General features: G+C 48.1%; 1 protein-coding gene across 6 annotated transcripts in view; it reads right to left on the bottom strand.

The window, feature by feature from the left end:
• The window catches only part of FARS2 (phenylalanyl-tRNA synthetase 2, mitochondrial), a 393,359-nt gene that overhangs the window by 259,296 nt on the left and 119,329 nt on the right, over positions 1-14,734 (bottom strand). For 5 of the 6 annotated variants that reach the window (XM_089776398.1, XM_075921300.2, XM_075921296.2 and 2 more), the window contains one exon: positions 7,683-7,814. The exons of the other annotated variant lie outside the window; for it this stretch is intronic. In XM_089776398.1, the coding sequence (XP_089632524.1) occupies positions 7,683-7,814 (132 nt within the window). The remainder of the gene's footprint in view (positions 1-7,682; positions 7,815-14,734) is intronic. 6 annotated transcript variants of the gene reach the window in all.

Raw genomic sequence — 14,734 nt, forward strand, 5'->3', positions numbered from 1 at the left:
TCAGGACCTAAAACACATTCACTTTGATGAGACAGCTTGTATGTTTAAAAACTGATCATCTTGTTCTTAAATGATCTGCTAGATTCAGAACATGGTGCTGAGCGCCTTGCACGATACAGCTTCACAAAAAGATGCAAGTGGGAGATACTCCTCTTTTCCTATAGGGAGAAGGAGCAACTTCTCTGAGATAGGTCAGATCCTCGCTTTTATTCCCTTTTTAATCTGTCAAGACCTGCTCTATTTTACCAAGACCATACATTCCAGTCCACTGAACATATGTAGAGGGTAATAGCCACAGGATATCTTGTGGACTATGGTGATCAATTGTATTTATGATACATCTATGCCCTTCCCCTTCACCCAACTCTGCCAGGATTTTCTCCATCATTCCAAACCTCTGATTTGAGATGATCAAAGTCAGATTTCACCATCTATTAACTATCATATTGGGAATGTCACTGGGTTTGACTAGCTCTGGCTCTCATACAACACATAACTGTCAGATAACTCTGTTTATTTTTAATAAAGCACCATACTCTTTTACTTATGAAAGTAGCGCTCAAATCACTAGGCAGGTTTGAGAAGGACTGCCCAGTGGTTAGGTAACCTGCCTGGGACTTGGGAGACTCTGCTCCATCACAGACATCCTGTGTGTGACTTTGGGAAAAGCTTCTCTGTGCCTCAGTTCTCCATCTGCAAAATGGAGATAGTAGGATTCCCTACCTGATAGGGGTATTGAAAAGATAAACACATTAAAGACTGCCAGGCTTTCAGGTATAAGTATCTTAGATAGAGAGTCATGATAAAGAAAGATATTTTTTTTCACTAGATTTGTGATGGCAGCTGCCCAGGTATCAAAAGGGAGAGTTAAATTACTCTGGGTACCTTTGGGTACCTTGTCTGAGAAGTACAATCTCGACTTGGCACAACACTGGAGGTGTTATATACTCAAACTACTGATATGCAACTGTAACCTTAACTTCACCTTAAAAGTTCTATAACGGTGTGCATGTGTGTACCTCCTTTACTAATCGCCACATACACACATATGCATGCATTTAAATATTTCAAGATTCCCATAGTGGTAGTGCTAAAAGGGATGTTAGCACAGGTAAAACACATTGGGTTTGCATACTGGATAGGCCTTATGCAGCATCTTCTGAAACGTTTTTATGCAATTTTTCAGGCAACACCTGAAATAAAGAACTGGGTGCAATTTCCCATTTTCTCCAAACACCCTCTCCTCTCCCCACATCACTTGATACATGAATCAAAATCCTCAGAATCTATTAATAAAGTAAGCAAGTAAAACTATCCCTACAAGGTACAAGGTTTTTCCATTAGCTACAAGTTTACAGCTTATTAAGCAGAATGGTGAGTTCAGATTTGTCAAATCCAGAGCCTAAAACAACTGAAGGGTTAGGAATTTGGAACTTTCGTTTTCCTTTACAAAGCATGTGTAAAAACAAATAATATTTTTTTAGACTGCTACAACTAAGTTTACATGTGTTAACATTTTTATTGTGCAGAAGGTGGCAGCACTGGGTTCGGTAACACGGAGTACTGGAATTAAATACTGTAGCTAAACTGCCAACAGGTTTTAAGACAGGAGCAAATAGACACTCTTAGGATTAGTATCTAACTTTCTCTTCATACAATACTTGTGGCAAATAGGTTTTTGTCTAAAACTTCTTTACATTCATAGGAAGAGCTTGCTTCAGTGACATTAGTTTAGACTCTCTCTCCCCTCCCTTTCCCCTCTCCTATTTATTTCAAGTTTTCATATCCCAAACTCATAACTCCGGTCATCTGAAGAAGTGGGCTGTGCCCATGAAAGGTCATGATACCATCTACATGTTTCGTTAGTCTATAAAGGGCTACCAAACCATTTGTTGTTTTTTTTCTGTAAGGGTAGGTCTACACTTGCAGCTTATTTCAGAATAGGGCTGCAAAGGTAGGCATTCGGAATTGCAAATAAAGCCCGGGATTTAAATATCCCCCCCTTGATTTGCATCTTCCCGGCCGGCACCTTTTTTTTTTTTTTTTTTTTTTAAATTGACAAGCCCGGAATAACTGCCCACGTCTACATGCGGCAGTGAAATGGGTGTTCGAAATAAAGCCCTATTTCGAACTACCTGTTAAACCTCATTGCAGGAGGAATAACAGGTAGTTTGAAATAGGACTTTATTTCGAACGCCCATTTCACTGCAGCGTGCAGATACGGGCAATTATTCCGGGCTTATAAATTTCAAAAAATGGCGCCCGGCCAGGAGGATGCAAATCAAGCGTGGGATATTTAAATCCTGGGCTTGATTTGCAATTCCGAATGCCTACATTTGCAGCCCTTTTCCGAAATAGGCTGCAAGTGTAGATATACCCTAACAGACTAACTCAGCTACCCCCTAAAGCACCTTTCTTTGTGTTACTCTGTTGTGATAATAAGGGGGAAAAAAAAACTATCAGGCTCATCAAGTGTTCACTCCCAACAATCTTAGGACTCACTAGGTAAGTACTAACAACAACAAATTGTCAACAAAAGTGCTTTCACTAGAACTTCAAGATATTATACACAATCCTTTGAACCTCAGCACTGCACAGGAATATTTGAACCTAGAATACAAACGAATGCAGACTGTGCACAGTTTATCTACATCCTTGTCAAAGACCTCATTCTGTCACAGAAGTCAGAGCAATCTCCCTCCTTTTCAGTTTAGCAAATGGATATTTTCTCTCCCAAGCCCTCCGCATATCCATTGCATTCATCCTCAAAACCAGGCAAATGGCCATCACTGAGGGCTATGCCTGTGCTACTTTCTGAACTGGAAGGCGAGAGATACACATGCATCAATAAGCTTGGCCAGCAGTCTCCACCAGCAGCATCAGTACAGTTTGTACCTCCCTAATTCAGCACCCTGGATGAGGGATTTTGCCAGACCAGTGGAGGTCATATTTGGCCCCCCTGCTATCAGCACCCCGAGCCCTGGACCAGCCAGCTTTCCCCTGCCCTACTGGTCCCTGCCCCTCTTTGCCTGCTATGCTAGGCAGCCCAGCTCCCAGAGTGCTGTGCTCCTGCCCTGCCAGGCAGCACCGCTAGAGTGGGCCGGACTCCCGGCCCCACCAGGCAGTCCAGTTGGGTCGCGCTGGGCTCTTAGCTGCCATCCATCCATCAGGATTCTCTGGTCCTGGAACATCCGTGGTCCTGCTGGATCGTGGATGTTGCTGGACCAGAGTCCTGGTTTACAGAGGTTCAACCTACAACAGCAGCAGTCATGGCTAAGGCTAAGATTTAGTCATGGATTTTTTTTTTAAGTAAAAATCATGGACAGGTCACAGGCAATAAAAAAATGCATAGCCTGTGACCTGTGCACATCTTTTACTTATAAATACCCATGACTAAAACTTAGCTGCTCCTGTGGTTCTAACTCTGGGGAATCCTTGGGGACAGTGATTAGCCCTTGCTCTGGAGGCAGGGCCTTACTTCCCTAGGTCACCGGCTATTCCCAGGCTGCCAGGGATCATTGCTCCGATGGCCTCCAGGGACCAGAATTCATTTTTTTACATTTTTATTTTTACAGTTGCGGAAAACGAAGAATTATCACCTCTAATATCATTAACTCACAGACATTTACCTCCCCCCTTCTGTTCTGAAATTTGATTTGTCCTTTTCATATATGTTCATTTTTTTTAATTGGATCCTTTGGTATATATGGTTGTGACAATTTTCTGCCATATATTGATCTGAGGAAGTGGGTCTGGCCCACAAAAGCTCATCACCTAATAAACCATCTTGTTAGTCTTTAAAGTGCTACATAGTCCTGTTTTTTGTACTGACACTGAAGCTGTAAGGGACCCTGCTCTACTGAGGGTCCCAAAATATCTGAACAAGGGAGGCTGCAGTTCTGGCCACTAGAGCAGAGAACTCTGGCCAGGGCTGATTAGAGAAAGATTAGCCCTCGGCCATGGGGAGAGCCACCCCATTGCTGAACAGTCCCTGCACAGGAACAGCTCCCACACTGATGGCTGGTGAATGACTGTGGAGTTGTGACAGCAGAGTTGCAGAGGGATGCCTGCACAGCCACTGAGCCAGTGACACTGGATGGATCCTTGCAGATGCAAGGTAGCCTGTGATCCCAGTGGGGTAGAACAGAAGCTTTTCCTGGATAGAACTGCAAGGAGGAGGAGAAAAAAGAGCCCCCACCCATGGAGGAGGCCACCTTCACACTGAACGGCTCTATGCCCTGTGGTGGAGGGCTTCTCCTCCTCCTGCCTGGGATCTTTATTCTGCCCCACTCTAACTAGAGGCTTCCCCAAATCCTGTGCCTGCAAGGATCCAGTGACACTGGTTGGTCCTGCAGCTGTCACAGACACACTCGCTCTCTCCTGTGACAGCAGGGCTGCAGAGAGTTCTCTGTTCTGCAGGGCTAGTAACCCAATTTCTACAGACCCAAGTGGGAGGCTGCATTCTGACTAACTGGTATAGATGGAAATGCTTTTCATCGGTTTCAGTGTGTCAGCTGACATCAATATTTAACAACATCCACCAATTTAAATTGAGTCCTGCCAAGCCTTTCTATAGAGGGAAGAGATGGAGCCACAAATACACTGCTCTGTGCACTATAAGGGTGTGTCTAGACTACAGGGTTTTGTCAACAAAAGTGGACTTTTGTCGAAAAACTATACCTGCGTCTACTGCCGCTGAGTTATGTCAACATAACATCGACGGAACTCAGCAGTTTTCTCGACGGCTGTAAACCTCATTCTACGAGGAATAACACCTTTTGTCGACAGAGTTCTGTCGACAGAAGGCATTATTGCATCTACACTGTCCTTTGCGTCTACACTGTCATGTCGGCAAAGCGACTTGCTTTGTCGACAGAACTAGCTGTAGTCTAGATGCTCTTTGTCAACAGCAGCTTTTTCGACAGTATCTGTCGACAAAACTTCTGTCGACAAAAACCTGTAGTCTAGACGTACCCTAAGGTAGAGATTTTGGACAGGAAGTTCCAGTCCGTCCACCAATCAAGATGAAGGAACTAGGCACAATTTTGATTTCTATCAGCCATTAGAAGTATTTCTCTTCTAGTTATAGTGGCAGCGCAATATGAAAGATTTTTAACTTTGTCATGGTGGAGGCTCATCACCATAATAAATTCTGAGAATCTAGGAGCTGGAATCATAATAATAAGCACAGCACCAGCGTAAATAAGTGGTAAGTCAGCACTTCGGGTATATTCTGAAATCTGTGTCAATAGGACAATAGTGACTATTTCCTATGTAGGTTACATCAAGTCACATGCAGTAATTATAAGCCACATTTTGTAATAAATAAATAAAAACATTTTGGATGTTTTGGTTTTATCTGTAATATGTGTACTGCAAGATCCTGTACATTTAATATTTAACTATACAACAAAAGAAAGTGAGAGGAGCTTTATAGTGGTTCAGTGCTTCAGATGTGTTTCACACTCATGCTAAGCCTGGGCATTTCTATTTGAGAAGTGAACTCTGAACAAACTAGGGAGAACGGGCAATTGTTGAAACCCTACTGCATCTTGGATCACAAGTAAATGAGAAGAGTCCTTGAATTAAAAACAAGTGTCTAGCATTCCAGCACATTTCACCAGAGAACTCAAATACACTGTCACGGTTTATACTTTTTCACAATCCCTATTTGGTTTTTCCAATTTGTAATATCCTCTGAGCAATCTCAAAATAAAATGTGTTCTTTTCTCAACAACTTTTTTTCTTTCTATTTGAAAAACATTGATTCCTTCCATTTTTACCCAACTTGGAAAGCATTTTGCTTTGAATGGAGCAGAAATTAACAGGACTCTTTTGGTCTGTACATCATTACCAACTTACCTGAATGGGAAATGGTCTTACCATCCCATGAAAATTCTCAAGTTTTCAAAAGTACTCCTGTTCCTCCTAAGTGCAAAACTGGGACCTTTCAAAAACTTTATAGAAAAAATGAGAGAGATGTTCCATCTGAATAAGGTGAAGACTTGAACCTAGCACTCCCACATCCAAAGCAAGTGCCCTGACCATCTGGCTATTAGTATTCTGGAATGATGCCTTCTCCGTGTCTCCTTTTTGTTAGACCTGTCCCACTTTGTATAAAATATTTAAATACTCATGAAGCCAAAGACAAACTGACTAAGCCAAAGGTCAAGGAAAATGCAGGACAATGTAGCACTTTAAAGACTAACAAGATGGTTTATTAGATGATGAGCTTTCGTGGGCCAGACCCACTTCCTCAGATCAAATAGTGGAAGAAAGTAGTCACAACCATATATACCAAAGGATACAATTTTAAAAAAATGAACAAATATGAAAAGGACAAATCACATTGCAGAACAGAAGGGGGATGCGGGGGGGTGGGAAGGGGGAGGAAGGAAGGTAAGTGTCTGTGAATTGCTGATATTAAAGGTAGGGAGAGTGGGATGTTTGTGAGTTAATGGTATTACAGGTGATAATTGGGGAAACTGTCTTGGTAATGGGTGAGAAAGTTCAAAGACTTGTTAAGTCCTTGTTGGTAAGTGTCGAATTTTAACATGAATGACAGTTCAGAGGTCAAGGTCAAGGCACACACCTGGGACAGAGAGGGACTCAGATTAAATCCCTACTGTACTGAACATTAAAAAATGAGAAATTTAGAGTCTATTAAAGGCAGATGTACATGTACTTCAGAAACACGACCATGGCCCACCTGCAGTACTGCAGCTTGGGCTGCTGTAGCATACACAGTTAATGCCGCACCAGAAGGGGTTCTCCCATCAGTGTAGGTAATCCGCCTTTCTCAAAGGGGGTAGCAGTGTCTGTACTTGGTCTTGCTCTGGCTTAACTACATCTCTCAGGGATGTACATTTTCCTCCTGACCTTAGTTTTAGGTGTACACCAGGCTAGAAATAGCTAAGAAAACATACAGCAACAAAACAAACTAAATATACCATAACAGGAGGCAACAGCCTTACATGTTTGCACAAAATACATGAGTAGTATTCTAGAAGGACATCAGTATGAAATAAATGACAAATATATATTAAACTGATTTTCAATAGTGCTGAGCACCTACTGCTGCTGTTTGGTCAGAGGGGACTGCAGGTTCCCAGCCCATCTAAAAATCAGGGCCATGAAGAAGTGAATTTGAAAATACTTGAAAAGTAATCCCATTATCTTTTTCCTTCCTTTTATGTAATCTTTAGAGGCTAACTCTTGTCAGGCAACCAACCATATCTCTGTAATTTCAATTAAATTACACGCTGTTGCTCTTGAAACAGTGCATGATAATCAGTACAAATAAACAACATATAAAAGGAGACTATTTACCTAATTAACACACAGTTTTCTCCTATTCTGTAGTATCGGAGATACCAGTGTGAATAAATCAGGCTTGTTTTGAAAGACAGGAGAATTTGTCTGCCAATTAATTAGTTTATCTTTTAACATTAAAGGTCCTCCTTAATATACAAATATATATTATACAAAATTCCCTTAAAATGACACTACTTCAGTTTTCAGACTCCAGCGACCTGGTCATCTTGGGCCTGCAGACTGCTAGTAACAGAGACGTATGTAAGCGAAGCGTACTCTGAGGGAATGGGGAGCTACAGATTGTGAAACTGATTGTGCTGGAAGTATTTGCTAATAGAGATGTCAATGAAGCCGAGAAGTTTCAGTACCTGAGTTAACTAGCTTCTGCTCCATGACCCCACAGCCCAGCACCTCCATCCATTCTCCTTGGAAGTTGATCTCCATCTCAAAGGAAGGGTGCGTAAACGGGAAGTAGCAGTCTACCCATCTAATTTCCAGTCCTGTATCATTGTTTAAAAATAAATAAATAAAAAGAGTAAGTATTTAAAAGGCTACCCCCTCCAAACCTTTGTAAAACTTGCCCTTCAGTTAATGACACCAATTACTACAAGCTTGAGAAAATAAATCGCAAACAAACTAATTTACAGCACTTTGGTGCACAGTAATAAATCTTGAAACTTGTGAAAAAATGGCCATGTCTTTTCTAATATGAAAAACGCTTTGTGCAATTCAGGCACCCTTTGAAACCAAATCAATCACTTGTCAAATTCCAGCAGCCACCTGGCAGAAAGGAAAATGAGCCAAGATCATGGGATGGTAGGTAATTTTGTTATTCTCTGAAACAGAAAATGACTAAGCTCCAAAAATAAAGCTAACCCTTTTTGTTGTGTTTTTTATTATTCTTATTATTTTACAATTTTAGTTATTACTGTAATGACACATTTAGGCAAATAAGTTTCCCTTCTTTTATTTTTAAATATAGTAATTTTAATCTCTTTACAAATAAAAGCTATTTTCCCTGTATGTGTTTGTGTATGAATATTTTATTAGGTTACACATAAGAGAATACTTAATGGTGAAATATGTTGTAACACAAAAGATATCCGTGGCATGAATTTGAGATGATTTCAGTACAGGCAGTCCCTGAGTTACGCGGATCCGACTAATGTCGGATCCGCAGTTACGAACGGGGCCCGTCTCCCTGGTCTCCAGCAGACCAGGGAGAGGAAGCAAAGCGGCGGAGCACGCGGGCAGTGGACAGCCCAGACGCGTCTGGGCTGTCCGCTGCCCGCATGTTCCGTGGCTTTGCTCCCCGTCCCCCTGGTCTGCAGACCAGGGAGACGGGGAGCAAAGCAGAGCAAAGCCGCGGAGCCCGAGGGCAGCAGGACAGCCACGGCGCGTCTGGGCTGTCCCGCTGCCCCCGTGCTCCGCAGCTTTGCTCCGGACGCCTGTGGTACAGCAGCTGGGGTGCTGCCAGTTGGTCCCGTAGCGCCGCTCTGGGCGCTACTGGACCAACCCGGCAGCACCCCAGCTGCTCTGCCCCAGGCGTCCTGATTCAGCCACTGCTGGTCAGTTTCAGCAGCGGCTGAATCAGGATGCCTGGGGCAGAGCAGCTGGGGTGCTGCTGGGTTGGTCCAGTAGCGCCGAGGAGCGGCGGCGCTACTGGACCAACCCAGCAGCACCCCAGCTGCTCTGCCCCAGGCGACCCCAAGTCAGCCGCTGCTGAAACTGACCAGTGCCTGACTGCAGGAAGCCCCTGCCCCAGGCTTCCTGGAATCAGCCGCTGATCAGTTTCACCAGCAGCTGACTTGGGGATGCCTGGGGTTCTTAAGTTCAATCTGTATGTAAGTCAGAACTGGAGTCCAGATTCAGCCGCTGTTGAAACTGATCAGTTTCAGCAGCGGCTGAATCTGGACCAGTTCCGACTTACATACAGATTCAACTTAAGAACAAACCTACAGTCCCTATCTTGTACGTAACCCGGGGACTGCCTGTACTCATAAGCAGGGAATCCAGACACGAGCAATAGTGTTGCCAATTTCTGACATTTTATCATGACCCCCTTCAAGTCCGTTTCATAAAACATTAGTTCCTGGAGTCATATGAATAGTCTCAGCTTCCATTTAAGAAAAAAAAAAGGCAGTTTCTAGCCCATATGACTACTGAAGAAAGCTTGAAAACATGAAAGGCTCGAGATCCTTTTAATTTGTTTTAAGAAAGTCTCATGACTTTTAAGCTAATTTTATTTTTTCTGTAAGTCTGACTAATGAATTTTGAATGTTTGAGTTTGGTGATATTATACATATCGTCCCAAAATGGTGCCAAGAAAAATCTTTATAGCATCCTACACCATCTTGATTACTTTAGAAGCCAAATATTTTACAGAAGGAAAAATGTTCAGAGATGTTTTTGTTTATAGTTGTTGTTATTGTAAGCATCAGCATTTATCAGGGCCAAACGGATCCAAAGGCTGAATTCAGGTTTCTATTCCCTTCCCCTCACTTTTGCCATTATTAATATCTATATGAAAAAACTTATGTTTAGGCTGAAATTTTCCACATTTAGTCTTAGCCTCCTCCCCTGCCCCCCCTTTTGAAAGCAAATGGGATTCAACCATTTTTGAGCAGTACAAGTAGGAAAACCCCACCCATCCACCAACTTCCACAAAGTTCTGAAGGAAATGTTTGCACTTAAATTATTTAAAAATAACAAACTAGAACCTCATTAATGATTGTTATTAAAATAGCACTCTACAGGTCCCATCTGAGATCATGGCCCATTGTACTACGCACTGTGGAAGCTAGGGATGTCAATGGGTAACCAGTTAACCCATTCCTCAGTAATGAGTTACGTATTCCTTAGTGGGTGATGCTTACTAGGTAATGGTTAAATGGTAGCTGGGAGCAGCCCCTTGCCCACGGCCTGCCACGGATGGAGGACTGCTCTGACTCCCAGCCTGCGCAGCCTGGAAGACGGCAGCCCCATGCGGGCCAGAAGCAGCTGGGCTGGAGCAGCGCCTGCCTGCGGTGGTGGTGGTGAGGCTGCTCCATCCTGAGGGGGCTGGAGCGGTCCCCCCCACTTGCTCCTACTTTAATCAGTTAACCGGTTAAACACTACGTTTGTTGGTGTGACATTAAACACTACGGCTACACTGGCATGAATTTCTGGAAATGCTTAAAACGGAATACTATTCCGTTTTCAGTTTTTCCGGAAAAGGAGCGTCTACATTGGCCACGGAGTTTTCGTGATAATGATGCGCTTTTCCGGAAAAGCGCGTCTACATTGGCGGCACGCTTTTCCAGAAAAGCAAAAGCCCGGAACCATTTTGAAGAGGGCAAAGGCCACCAGACCTTTCCAGGGGCGGGGCCGGAGCTCCGTCCAGACGCGTGGTTAAAGGGGTTTCGCCAGGCAGCCGTTGGTCTCGTGCTCCCGTGCCTTGGGACCTCTGCCAGGGACTGGCACCCTTCGCAGGGTCGGTGGTTGCCCTGTGAGTTTTGGGGACACCACCCTTTGGCCCCCCAACAGCTTTTCCCGGCGTTTTGTTTTGTCTGCCCTGCTCTGTCTGCTATGGAGCCGTGGGTGGCCATGTACCTGCTCGGGCCCCTGTTGGAGCTGTACAGGTGCCTGGAGCTCGTGCTGCAGGCTGGTGCCCTGCTGTACACATACCAGGAGGCAGAGATCGCCTCGGACTCCCTCACCAGAGAGGTGCTGGCAACCGTGTGGCATCAGCACCCCACTGTGGAGAGGCCCATCTGGACTTTGGAGACCAGCACCGACTGGTGGGACCGGGTGGTCCTCGGATGATGGGACGACTACCAGTGGATCCAGAATTTCAGAATGAGAAAGCGGACCTTCTTGACGCTGTGCACCTGGCTCACCCCCGCGCTGCCGAGAACCGCCACCCGGCTGTGGGCACCCATCCCCGTCAACAAGAGGGTTGCCATCGCGCTCTGGAAGCTGGCCACACCGGACAGCTACCGCTCAGTGGCACACCAGTTCGGGGTGGGAAGATCCACTGTCGGAGCGATTGTCATCGAGGTAAGTCCCAGGGGGAGTGGGATGGGGGGAGAGTGCTGCATTCCAGTCCCAGGGACAGCCAAGACTCCAGGCTGGGTCGCCCAGGGGTTTGGGCCGTCCCTCCCTTGTACAGGCCTGCTGGTGGGAGGGGGGTGGGGGGCCCTGGTGTGTGTGTGTGTGTGTGTGTGTGTGTGTACACAGAGGGAATCAAGGGGGGGACCCAAGGGAGGGCACACTCACCCCTGGCTGTATGTGATGTGTTCCCTTGTGTTTCTCTGCACCCTTCTGCAGGTTGTCCACGCCATCAATGATGTCCTGCTCCCACGAATCATCCGCCTGCACGACGTGGATGATACCATGGCCGGCTTCGCTGCCCTCGGGTTCCCCAACTGCGGGGGAGCCCTGGGCGCCACCCACATCGCTATCCGGGCCCCGGAGCATCGAGCAGCCCATTTCATGAACCGAAAGGGGTACTGCTCCATCGTTCTGCAGGCCCCCGTGAACCACCGGGGCCGCTTCGTGGACATCTACGGGGACTGGTCCGGCCAAGCACACGACGCCCGCATCCTCCGGAACTCAGGACTGTTTCGCAGGTTGGAGGCGGGCACCTACTTCCCCCGGCGGGACTTGACTGTCGGGGATGTGCCTATGCCCATCTGCGTCGTCGGGGACGCGGCCTATCCCCTGATGCCCTGGCTCATGCGGCCCTACAAGGGGCAGCCGGACCAGAACCGGGCCCGGTTCAATGACCGCCTCAACCGGGCCCGAAACCCAGTGGAGCTGGCCTTTGGACGCTTAAAAGCCCGCTTCCGTTGTTTGCTCACCCATCTCGACATGGGTGAGCAGAATGCAACGGAGGTGCTGGCCGCGTGCTGCGTGCTCCACAACATTGTGGAGCGCAGTGGGGAGGCCTTCCTCCCTGCATAGGTGGCAGCTGAGGCACAGACCTTGGACCAGCCCGACACAGCTGCCATCCGCCAGGCGCGCCAGGAGGCGGTGCGCATTAGAGAGGCCCTGGTGGACATGTTTGCCCAAGACCCATAGTAGGGTCACCTCAGACTACTCCGTCCCATCTCCTACCCTTCCCCACCTCCTCCCCTTACTCCCTCCCCCCCCAATAGTAAAGCGTCGGGTCACAGCACATCGGCCGTCATCATGTCTGTTTGTCGGGTGCATCGGGCGTAGTTAGGGTTTTTCTTTTAAGTTAGGCTAGGGTTTAGGCCACCATCGCCTGTCCTGAAGAACAGCCAACAGGATTTGGGACTTGTGCGGAAGGCTCATGTCAGTGCCATCTTCGACGGATCTCCTGGCTCTTCCTCTCCTGAGGCCTGGAAGGCCCAAAGGATTGAGGTGGCCAGCTTCGCTGTCATCTTCCGTCGAGGGATCTCCTGGCTCTTCCTCTCCTGAGGCCCGGAAGGACCAAAGGATTGAGGTGGCCAGCAACACCACAATCGTCCTCCCTGCGCCTAAACTATGTTTTAGAATCTGTACTGTGCATCTTTTAACCATTTGTGCTTGTTTGTTGCTATGTAAATATAGTTTGTGGTTTACATCTTTCCTGAAAAGTCTCAGTATTTCTTTATGCGCCACAAACCAATGACCACTGAAAAAGGCCCCCCCCCCCCCCCCGGTGATAGAGTCATGAATTTGTTGTCCACAGTTTGTAACCCTGTTAAATTGAAGTGGCTAATTAGCATCTCACATCATTTCTTACAGTTACTAGAGGAACACAATAACCACACAATATTCAAGTGAAAACAGAACTTTTTATTTACAAAGGAGGGGGGGGGACCTTTAACTGGAACGGGGGGGGACCTTTAACTGGGAGAGGGAGGGGGGGACCTTTAACTGGAACAGGGGGGGACCTTTAATTGGGAGAGGGAGGGGGGACCTTTAACTGGAATGGGGGGGACCTTTAACTGGGAGGGGGGGACCTTTAACTGGGAGACGGAGGGGGGGCAGTTACTGGGACGGGTGGCCCCTGTGAGCACCCCTCTGGGGGCGGACCTGCCCACGCTGGGCAGACTGCGTCGGGGCAGGCTGCACGGTGAGGTGGCCATGAGTAGGAGCACGAGTAGGGTCAGGGGCAGGAGCAGGAGCAGGGGCAGGAGCAGGGGCAGGGGAAGGAGCAGGGAGAGGAGCAGGGATAGGAGGGGGCATGGGCTGTGCTCCGGGAGGGATGGCGAGGGCATGCGGTCTGGCCATGGCATAGTGGATGGCATGCACTAAATGTGCCGTCAGCGTGCCCATCGTGGTGCACATCCCTCGGCATTCCTCCAGGAAGGCAGCTCAGCCCTCCTGCCGCCAGTCCTGGTCCCCCTGCACCCGCTCCACAATTGAGGTCTGGATCCCCTCCACCGCAGTGACGTGACGGCGGAGCAGCTGGTCCCGGTGTCGGAGCCTCGGCCTCCAGGCTTGGGCAGCTGGGGGTGCCGCTGCTGCTGGAGTCGCGGGTCTGGTGCTGGGTCCCGCTGCAGGGAAGAGAACAAACGACGGGTCAGTCAGGCAGGCCGTCCACTGTCCCCACACCTCATGCCCTCCACCCCGGAGCCCAGGTGACCGCACAGTTGTGTGGCTTGGGCCCACTCGGTTCCCCTCCTGCTCCCGTGCTGTATGTTGGCAAGGAGGACCGCCCCTGGAGTAGGGTCCTCCCTCCAGTATTGTAAGCACCGGTCTGTATCCTGGCCCCGTGGAGGGCGGGAGGGTGCTTGTGCTGTGTTCACCTGTGGAACTCCCTGCTGGTGGAGACTGTGAAAAGCTTTGGGCTAATCACTGGTGTTTGACAGGGAGTGAGATGCATCCCCACGGCAGTGCCTGGGAGCACACCTGTCAGTGGCGGTCTGGGCTCTCAGATCCCCTCCGTGTGGGATATCTCCTGGACAGAACCAGAAGAGTGACTGAGTGGGGGGATGTCCCATCCTTGCAGCAAAACTCAGGGGCCCTTCTCCCTCCCACTATCCCTCCCGCAAGCCCGGTAGCCCAGGGACAGGTGTGGCCACAGTGGAGACTTCCCTCGGGGAACCTGCCAAGGCACCGGGAGCATGTGAGGGGCTTGGTGGGGGTCCACGGTCACAGGACTGTGACACTGCGCTTTTCCCAGGAGCAGCTGGCTGTGCCTCACAGCCAGGCATGGGACAGTGTGCCGTTCTCTGTGCTGAACCCTTGGTGGAGCAGCAGGCTCTGGGCTGAGTCCCTGGGGCCCTGGCCGGTTCTAGCCAGCATCCACCCTTCCCCCTGGTCCCGCCGAATGTGTGTGAGCAACACAGTCTCAGGCGTGCCCTGCAGCTGCCTGCCACAGCCACCTGCCGCTCGGTCACCAGGCTGCACATGGTTGCACGTGCTGCATATTGCCTAATGCTACGCAGCGTGCAGCTCACGTGGCCTGAGTGACATGCTCTCCCCC

Source organism: Pelodiscus sinensis, chromosome 2 (assembly GCF_052426305.1).
Source record: "Pelodiscus sinensis isolate ZL-2025 chromosome 2, ASM5242630v1, whole genome shotgun sequence".
NCBI classification, from domain to species: Eukaryota; Metazoa; Chordata; order Testudines; family Trionychidae; genus Pelodiscus; species Pelodiscus sinensis.